Source organism: Dunckerocampus dactyliophorus, chromosome 12, assembly GCF_027744805.1.
Source record: "Dunckerocampus dactyliophorus isolate RoL2022-P2 chromosome 12, RoL_Ddac_1.1, whole genome shotgun sequence".
Lineage (NCBI taxonomy): Eukaryota > Metazoa > Chordata > Actinopteri > Syngnathiformes > Syngnathidae > Dunckerocampus > Dunckerocampus dactyliophorus.
The window spans coordinates 18,372,431-18,383,002 of record NC_072830.1 but is presented as its reverse complement, the minus strand read 5'-3'; the positions used below and the strand labels follow the sequence as shown (position 1 = coordinate 18,383,002).

Genomic DNA, 10,572 nt, shown 5'->3' with positions numbered 1-10,572 from the left:
ATGCCTTGTGCAGGTTGCTGGACTCAATGGTTTGATCGAGACAACCCCTCTGGTAGAGGAGACTATGAGACTCTTGGTCACCTACGCAGAGAATATCCAGAAAGAATCTGCCCAAAACCATTCGACATTGAAGTCCAAACTACATCTGGGATGAGCATGGCGTCAACAGGCGATGTGATTGTCATGTAAGCATTCGCTATTCTTTCTGTCAATTATTTACCAACATACATGTTGGCAGGTCTGCACTAATATTGAAAGTCCTCCCTACCTCTGACCGTTCATGTTCGCCACAGTTCTCCACACTATTTGAGGAGCACCCACCCCGAGTGTCCATGTCTAAACTGACAGTAAAAGGCTACAGTGTTACAATGTGATCCTGATTGACATCATTGTGTTTCCCAACAGAGCTGACACGAGTAGAGGATTCATTTGTCAAAACTCTGACCAGAAGCGTGGCCGCTGCTCGGATTATCGCGTTCGTTTCAGGTGTCCCATCGATTTCTGCTCCCCACCAGGTAAACACTTCATGGCTTGAATGATTTGGCCTTGTGAGGGCAGAATCAATGTTCACATTAACCTGCTCCAGCTTCAGATACCACAAGACAAAACTGCAAATTTGATATAATTTACAACTTTTTTTCATAGGCCAAAATGTGGTACACCGAATAGGGCTGTCAAAAATAACGCATTAATGGCAGTAATAATTTTTTTTTGATGTAGTTAATGCATGCACATCATGTCAAGCCACATGACTGTTTTAACGACAGACAAGTGAAGTGTCCCTACAGAGCTATATAGACTCTTTATTCCTATCTTAAATTCAAGATTTTTCATTGTCCAAAATGATTCATAAGTGATATGGTGTCTAAGTATTCTCATTCTTCAGTTATATTGTAATTATGAAAGTATAAGCCACTCAATTCAAGAATAGTCAACTAATTTAAAGTTTTGTGTTAATTTTCTTCATTATCTTATTGGTATTGATCAACTCTTTCAACTTGATTTGTCTTGTGCAGGTTGCTGGACTCAATGGTTTGATCGAGACAACCCCTCTGGTAGTGGAGACTATGAGACTCTTGGTAGCTTGCGCAGAGAATATCCAGATGCAATCTGCCCAAAACCATATGAAATTGAAGTCCAAACTACATCTGGGATGAGCATGGCGTCAACAGGCGATGTGATTACTGTGTAAGTACCAGCTGTTCTTTCTTTAAGGGGACCTGCAAAAACATGCGTTTGATTGAAAATAAACTGAAGTCAGTGGTGCAAAATAACTAAACAAAAGCAGAAACTGTGATTTGATTCAATTGTTTGGCTTTGTGCCTCCAAAGCCCTTTGATGTCCAATAACTTAGTCACTGAATTTGTTATATTCATAATTATACAAGGTATAAATATAACAATACCAACAATGTAACAATATGTTCAACAACAAAAAAAGATATTTGTGAAAATAAACAAAAAGCAGAAAGTTGAAAAATATATCTCATCATGCTACCGATACGACCCTTGGTATTAATATTTGGACTGATCCAAATAAATATAAAATAAAGTGAATGTTTCTGTTTTATGTTTAAAAATATATCTCGTCATGTACTGATACGACCCCTGGTATCAATATTTGGAGAGATTCAAATACATTTTTTTTAAGTATAAGTATAAAAAAAGTATCTCAAAAAATTTTTATGTTTTGTACATTTTCATAAGTAATTGTAAGTAACAATATATAAATATAACTATCATCAATGTTACAGTATGAGCAACACAACAACAAACACATACTTTGGAAAATAAATGAAGAGAACGGAAAAATAAAAAATTCTCATCATGCTACGGATACAACCCTCATTGCAGCGATACGATCCATATTGGACTGATCCACCCACCCCTATTGTCCATATCTAAACCAACAGTAAAAGATTACAGTGTTGCAGTCCTGATTGACAAGATTGTGTTTCCCAACAGAGCTGACACAACTAGAGGATTCATCTGTCGAAATTCTGCCCAGAGGCATGGCCGGTGCTCAGATTATCGTGTTCGTTTCAGGTGTCCCCTCGATTTCTGCAACCCACCAGGTAAACACTTCATGACTTGAATGAGGCAGAAGCAGGTACACTGTCTACTGGTCGCCAGCCAATTGCAGGTTACATATCGAAGAAAAACATTCACATTCACACCTATGGACAATTCTAGTCTCCAATTAACCTAACATGCATGTTTTTGGAATGTGGGAGGAAGCTGCAGTACCAGTAGAAAGAAAACCACACACGCACAGTGAGAACATGTCAACTCCACACACAGTGAACTTGCTTTCTCACCTATAGAGGGGGCCCCGCCACCTTCACGATTCAGTATTCCAAAAAGTTGTAGATCAATCCATCCATCCATTTTCTATACCGCTTCTCATTAGGGTGATTAGGGGTATGTTGGAGCCTATCCCAGCTGACCTTGGTGAGCGGCGGGATACACCCTGGACTGGTCGCCAGCCAATCACAGGGCACATATAGACAAACAACCATTCACATTCACACCTATGGACAATTTAGAAAACATGCATGTTTCTGGAATGTGGGAGGAAACCAGAGTACCCGGAGAACATGCAAACTCTACACAGAGATGCACAAGCGGAGATTTGAACCCAGGTCTTCCTGATCTCCTGACTGTGACCAATATGCTACCGTGCGGCCCCAGATTTTTGGTTAAAAAAAAAAATCTTATTTCTCGGATTTTTCCACAAATAACACATCTCATTCACCCTAAGCCAGTAATAGTTTATAAATATGTGATAGTACAGGTATAATGGGCAGCAAACATGTACCACTGTCAAAAAAGGCCCCGATTTTTTACGTTTATTTCTTTATGCTTCACTAATATTAATTTTCATCAAGTGTTGCAATTTCACACATTGTTCGGTGGTCCAGAATTACTCACGAGTGACAGTGTGTCCAAATATTGTCAGTCTTCAATGATATTGTAATAAGAGTAACAAGCTGAACACACCTTCATGCCTCTCATGACCTGTGTGTACGCCACACAATTTAAAAAAAATAGCCAACTAATTTAAAGACTTGCATTCATTTTACAGCCTTCATTATCTTGGTATTGATCAACTCTTTCAACTTGATATGCCTTCTGCAGCTTGCTGGACTCCATGGTTTGATCGTGACAACCCCTCTGGTCATGGAGACTATGAGACTCTTTGTCACCTGCGCAGAGAATATCCAGGTCAAATCTGCCCGAACCCATTTGATATTGAAGTCCAAACTACATCTGGGATGAGCATGACGTCCACAGGCAACATTATTACTTTGTAAGTACGAGCTGTTACAAGGGGAGCATGTATTACCCTTCTTCTGAAGTGTAGCGTCTCAACAGATGTATGCAGAGTCCGACACTTTTTTAACTTTACTCCCACCCTAACACATTGACAGCAGTGCTACAAAGCTGTCCTGATTGTGTTTCCCAACAGAGCTGACACGATTACAGGATTCATCTGTAAAAACTCAGTCCAGCGTTATGGCTCGTGTGAGGATTATCGTGTCCGTTTCCAGTGTCCCCTCGAGTTCTGCTCCCCAATGGGTAACCACTTCATGAATTGAATGATTTGCCCTTGCGGGGGCTGAAGCAGGGTTTAGCATTATCCTGCTCCTGCTTCAGATACCACAGGACAAAAGTGCAATTTTGATACTGTAGAGCCTCCTATATTTACATAATTTAAATACTGTATATATCAGATCTGACATATAAAATACACCATCTTTATTTCATAGGCCAAATGTGGCATACATTTTCAGACCCTTTATCTACAATAGATTACACTGGGTAACATTTGGTTCCATAGGTATTAGACTATAGGTGTCCAAAGTGTGGCTCGTGGGCCATTTTCTGTCCAGATATTTTTTTTTATTGGCCCTCAGCAAAGTCTAAAAATAAAACTTCATTATTAAGTAGATATATTATCAGGTAATACACTAATTTGCTTTGTCACCTCTGCAGTGGATCCTCTCAAATTTGAGATTTAGCATTCATGACCCTGCAAATGTGCAGCTTTTTGGCCAAAACAAAGATTTTATTATGTTTTATGTTATTTACACAGAAAACACATCTCATTCACCTTAAGTCGGTAATAATTATAAATACATGATTATTAGGGACGAGATTTAATTTTTACCATTCTGATTCCGTTTTTCATTCTGCTGAACATTCTGGTTCTTCATCAATTCTATTATCAGAACAAACGGGGCAATGTGAATCAACTGTTTAGTTTAGAAGTTACATGACCTTATAAACCCAACAGTGAGTTCAGTCTTAAGAGGCCCACATCCTTGGGCCTCTCAATGGGGTGCCAGGGGGTTCCCCAGAGAAAGAATTCCTTTTGGAAAAAAACAAAAATGAAAATATTCTTCCGTAGAAACGAACAAATTACAACATAAATCATTCTGTGGCAATTACACAAAACTGTTCAGTAGCAAGTTCCAACAAATACATCCAAGTCAAGTCCAGCGGTACTGTGCATTGTTATCCTGCAACCATAAAGCATAAAACGACATCATTCATGCCCAATGGAAAGGTTTTCATTATCTTGGCACTGATCAGCTTGACATGCCTTCTGCAGATTGCTGGACTCCGTGGTTTGATCGAGACAACCCATCTGGTACTGGAGACTTTGAGATTCTTAGTCGCCTGCGCAAAGAAAATCCAAATAAAATCTGCCAAACACCATCTGATATTGAAGTCCAAACTACATCTGGGATGAGCATGGCTTCCACAGGCGATGTGATTGAAGTGTAAGTACCAGCTGTTTTTTCTGTAAGGGGAGCATGTATTACCTGCAAATGCTTTACTTTAATTGAAAGTAAAGTTGAGTGAAAAATGCAATTCAAAGGCAAAAACTACTATTACTGGAACCTTGGTGTTTATATGACTGAAGTTTGGACTGAAGTTCCACCCACCCCATTGGCTATATCTATAGTGGTAGTAAAAGGTTCCAGTGATCGTTGTCCTGATTGATTGATTTTGATTGTCTTGTGTTTCCAACAGAGCTGACCCGATTACAGGATTCATCTGTAGAAATTCTTCCCAGAAGAAGCGTGTCTCGTGCTCGGATTATCGTGTCCGTTTTAAGTGTCCTTTCGAATTCTGCTACCCACGAGGTAACCACGTTTAAATGATTGGTTGATGATTGTTTTGTTTGTGAAGTTGGTGTCAGAGTTGCTGTTGCTGGTGTCAGAGCGTTGGCTGTCTTTACATGAATTAATGAAACATAATTACAGTAGATCCCACCTTTTTGTGGGGCTTATTTTCCAGAGACACCCATGAATGGCGAAAAAACAGACTAACTGATACAGCCATAAAAATGCTCCCCTGTTTTTGGTCAGTGTTTTCAGCACGTTTGGAAAGCAGGTGCAAACTGGCACAGCATTTCGCACAAATGGTTGCGGTCATTATGGCGAGAAGGCGACATAGATGCAATGACAGACGAATGAGAGAGAGAGGACGACGAGGGTGTTGGCACACCAATTCCGCCCACTCTTACTGTATTTAAGGCCTCGGCTACCAGCAGTTATTAGTTCGCTGACGAACCTCTTCGGATGAGGAGCGAAATGTCTGACACATTCTTCACAGAAGTACAGATGACGTCTCAAGAAGCCTTTCCCTCGAGAGAGAACTTTTCTTGCGCTTGTCACGTATTTGTGGTGTCAGAAATAAAAATTGTTGAGTAATATAGTCTATCCAGCAATGCCATTTTTGTGCTACTAGAAGGGCTGATTTCACAAAAAGGAGCCATGCCATGGAAAACTCCTTGCAATGCTGCATTTTCTTGCATCTGGATAATTCCTGTGCACCAACAACCAGCCTACTAATAGTATGTGCATTTTTTTTTTTGTTTGCACACGAAATTTAGTGCTCGTTATTTGGGATCTTAGTAGATCAGGCCCTATGTGCGGCTCACGCGAGTCACACTACACTTGACTGTCGCCACCATAATTAAGGATAATGATCATATTTTAGCATCTAACACCGGCTACTCAACAATCCTCTCTGCACACAGTCGGAACGTTCGGAAATCTTTGTGTTAAACTCTTTTACACTACACATGACATAATTCTTGTATTTAGTATTCGATTGCTGTTTTTATGTTCATGTGTTCTGTGTAGCATGTGAGTGACTTAGGAGTTAATTCAGGTGTAAGAGCCAACCTACACCAAAACCATACATCAGTCTCGGAAAACAACACGTACATAACCCGAGAGACACCTGTGTCCATATACTAAATGACTAGTCAATGTGAATCCTTTTTCCAGATATGGCCCCTCCAACGCCTTTTCCTATCACAAGGATCCCCATCGAGATGAAGAACATCACTGAACAGTACGCTCCTGATACAAGTGAAACAACACCAAGTAACTGACTTCCCCAAAAGCCTGACAAAGAAATGAATGCTAAAATACTAAAAATGTAAATCAGCTAAGGTGTATGGGTAAACTGAACTAAATGAAAAATGGTTAAAACTCAAATGTACCTCCCTCTTTGCTCTGTAAAACTTTCATCTTTTTAATTGAACATGATCTTTGTCAATGTTGATTTCTGAATCAAATAAAAAAGGTAGCAGATTACGCTGGTCATGATTTATTTGTTTCTGATATTGAAGTTACTGGACAAATAAAAATCAAATCACATGATTACATTTACACAAGTCAACATGTCTAAAAAGGAGTAGGAAGAAGCAGAGCTCATTTAATCCTACCCCTTCTCCATATCTATTACTGATAGTTTGTTCCCTTCCTGTCTTTACTGTAAATGCCACCATTTTCTAGGGAGAGAAAAGAATAAAGAATGCCCAATGAAGCGGCTATTTCTTCCGGTCGGCGGACTGGGCATCGAAACTAGCTATTGAAATTTAAAAATGTGAAAGATCTCGGGACAGTCGGAATGTTACAGTAGTCCCTGTTTCCATCCATGCTCAGGACTCAATGCCCATCCCTAGTTATTCATGATAAATGAATACACTGCCTACAAAAAAAAAAGTCACACATGCTAATATTTGTTTGGGCCGCCATTAGCATTTGCACAGCATAGTATTGGCATAGTTTCTGCAATGTCACATATTTCTGTCGACAGTTGCATTTATTTTTCATCAAGACTTGTATTGATGACGAGTGATTCATGTCCCCACTTTTATGCGGTCGTTCACATCACCAAAAAAATGTGACCGCAAAGCGTCGGGAAAGTGATGCGCCTGCACAAAAGCATGACGTCACATGTTTTGCCGTGTGTTTACAGAAGTAAACATTGCCTCAATTTGTGCTCTCCTTGGCGCGTTTGTGGCAATTTGAAGGATTTTGTGCGACGGGAGTTAACATTTTCTTAACCAAATGAGTAAGATTAAGAAGAAAGATGGCAAGGTTTTGTCTGGAGAACTTTCTGCGAAGTCTGTTCCGAGGAGTGTGTGTGTGGATGTCAGAGCCAGGAGTGGTGGGACATTGATGTGAGCTGCTTCGCTGACACTTTTTAAAAATAATTTCCACATGAAAAGAATAACTTTTGCCTACATCGGTGAGTAAATGGCTTAAAACGGCTTTCGATGACATATAGGTCGGATATGTGTGACCTCGCCGGCTCGGATACATATTGGATTTATAATTACAGTCTTCCACGCCAGAGATCCCATAGCCTGCGCATAAGCATTGCCCAATGTGATGTAAACAAAGCTCGTGTCTTTGGCTAGCAGTCGTGTCGGAGCGTACATCTATGTACCGGTATGTCACATTCATGTCAGACTGGCATGAATATGTCAAGTGACAAACGTCACAGTGCGGTGAATGATCAGCTGATTTTGATCTTTTTTAATGCAATGTATAATTAACCCACATTATGTTTAAAATACTTCAATAACAAAGAACTTTCCCAATGCTAACTGTGTTATGTCATTATTGCTGATCATGTCTACTATATTTGGTAATACGAGTACAAACGTGACTATAGGGTTGTTATTTCATGTTTATAGGGCTCTAATAATGTTTAAAAAAACATTTTTGAAACGTCATAAACAAGTTTTATGTGCTCTAACTATGAAAATATTAAATGTATTAATATTGAATCCTACTGTGCGGAAACTCAGTTATCGTGGTCGGGTCTGGAACCAATTAACCGCGATAAACGAGGGACAACTGTTCATACAAATGAGGCCTGACGAGTCGCATTTGAAAAAATCGGAATTGTACTGTTCACACTGACATGAAATAATCAGATACAGGTCAAATATGAGCAAAACAAATGGGAAATGACCTGCAGTGTGAATGTAGCCATAGTGTACCCTGTGATGATGCCCATCTCCACCTTGTGCCAACTGGATGTACAGTAGTTGCTCCCGAAGAGACCCTCATTCTGAAATTGTTGTGATCTCGGCAGTATTTGCAATTGTTGTTCTAACAATGTGTACTATCCCTATCACTCTGACGTTTATAGAGTGAGGAAGCTTACCAAACCCTAAATTAAGCCTGTTCATGTTTTTATTTTGCGCTAGCACGGCTATGTTGTAAAAAAGTGTCTATATTTGGACATTGAAATGTTACATGTAAAGCATCTCTACTTTTGTTGTGAAATTAACAATATTTTCTCTGATAATTTTGTCATGATTTCTACTTAGAATTTAAAGAATGATGTCTGGAATTGGTTTCTAATGTGTTTTATTCAAATATTCTCAGTGTAAAAAAAAAACAAACTGTTGTGTAATCATTAGTGAAAAGTACAGAACCTTCGTGTCCGCCTGCCGATGAAAATTTGGAAGAACATAATTCCATGGAAAAACAAACGCCATGATGATTACAATGGTACATATTCATGGAATAATTACTCAACTCTGCAACTAAAGTGATTTTTTTGTGTATAAAAGAGTAAAATAAGATTATTTGAACAAAAGTCTAAAACCGAGTGGACACCGAGTTATGTACTTTACATTTAAGAGAGAGTGAACTTCGGAGGGTTGCTATGGGAAATGGAAGATGTCTCGAGCTCTGGTATGTTGGGTGTGTGTGTTTTGCAATGTTTGAAGTTTGTGTTGATAACATTACAGGTCTATCCACGAGTTTAAAATTTTAAATGTAACACTTGGGTACCCTTGATCTGAGCCATGCACATATATATGTAGACGTTTCATCAAGCACTGAGTCATATGTCAAAGGCGCCGCCATATTGGATGTGGCAAGAGTCGCAGTGGAGAAGATGCCACATTCATGTGCTGCAAACCAAATCCCAGCGAATAGCAAGACTTTGCCAACTTTATCAATTACCTTTGATAGTATTTTGTCCGTATACTGCATTATTTGGCCATTATAACATCATTTTGAGAGCATAATTTGCCGATGTGGAAAACACTGTCTTCCCGCACACAATTCATTCATTTATATGTCTATGGGGTAGCGACCCGTATAAAAACGCGCCAATAGCGGCAGGCAGACGCGGTAGTCTGCTCACGCAAAATGTTGTTTAGAGCCACGTCGAGAAGCTAATTGCTGATGATGTATCCATTAGTTTAGTTAAAATTAGTTAAAACACCGAGAGATGGCTCGCATCTAAAAAAAACACTCGTTTGTTGGGACACTCGTACGCCACGGTACCGCTGTACCAGTGCACCAGTAACGTCTCTCTTCTTCCGAGTGGCATACTTTCGTAACAACTCGACTCACAGCAACACGTAACTTTGGTCTTGTCCAGAGAGGCATCTGCCAGGGCTGTGAAGCTAAACTTACAAATCAAAATGCCCTTTTCTTTGCCCATTTCTGCTCAATATTGGCTTCCACTTCTGGCTTCACATGAGCTGCCTTGCCGCTGCATTTCCACAAACTACTGTGTGGGCCGAGGGTCAAACAGGACGTACGCACGTTAATTACGCGGCAAAAAAAAAATAGTGCCATTAAAGATAACTTTCGTTGCGCTTTATTAACGTGTTAGCTTTGACAGCCCTTGTATAGACCTGTGTCCAACTGAATTTTTTTCTTCCTTACTGAGCCTCAGGCGTGCTAGTGTACTTTGGCTCGCTCCTGTTTAAAGGTTCATTTGTATAATTTGATTGATTTAAGCCGAGACGCCCGTGGCACAATAATGTTATAAACCTTTGCCACCCTCCGACAGTATGAATTAGATGACACACCTTACATTAAGTGCAGCCATCTGTAAAATCTGTAAAATCATCTGTAAAAACGCTGACCAGACTTGTGGCTTGTGCTCGGATTATCGCGTTCGTTTCAAGTGTCCCTGCCCCCCAGCAGGTAACCACAGTTAAAGGATACTTACATGGTTGTTGATGATTGTTTCTGGTGTGAAGTTAGTGTCAGAGTTGCTGGAGCACCGGATTTGATTATATTAATTGATGATCCCCATGTAACCCTTTAAGTTCCAGACTGAGCAGGAAGATCCACCTCTATATCACCTAGATATGGAGTTCCAAAAATATCTAAATTCAATAATTAGGGGTTCAGTAGCTTCAGATTCATAAGGAGATTGGCAGTGACAGCTCTACATAGAAAGAATAATACCGCCAACCACAATAGAGGCACAAAGATTTAACAAA

The 10,572-nt window shown here is 39.8% G+C and overlaps 1 protein-coding gene across 1 annotated transcript; it reads left to right on the top strand.

Annotated features, from left to right (window-relative positions):
• LOC129191490 (uncharacterized) lies at positions 1-6,596 on the top strand. The gene is made up of 9 exons (XM_054794878.1): positions 1-185; positions 406-515; positions 1,017-1,188; positions 1,965-2,074; positions 3,138-3,309; positions 3,469-3,578; positions 4,615-4,786; positions 5,040-5,152; positions 6,305-6,596. The coding sequence occupies exons 1-9, from the start codon at positions 1-3 to the stop codon at positions 6,409-6,411; spliced, it is 1,251 nt and encodes a 416-aa protein (XP_054650853.1). The 3' UTR covers positions 6,412-6,596.
• The last annotated feature ends 3,976 nt before the right edge of the window (positions 6,597-10,572 follow it).

What these genes read in the sequence shown, in the direction of transcription:
- LOC129191490 (XM_054794878.1), top strand. Translation starts at nt 1, where the DNA reads ATGCCTTGTGCAGGTTGCTGGACTCAATGGTTTGATCGAGACAACCCC. An exon ending in CGATTTCTGCAACCCACCAG is followed by an intron (nt 2,075 to 3,137) that starts GTAAACACTTCA and finishes TGCCTTCTGCAG; the next exon opens with CTTGCTGGACTCCATGGTTT. An exon ending in ACAGGCAACATTATTACTTT is followed by an intron (nt 3,310 to 3,468) that starts GTAAGTACGAGC and finishes GTTTCCCAACAG; the next exon opens with AGCTGACACGATTACAGGAT.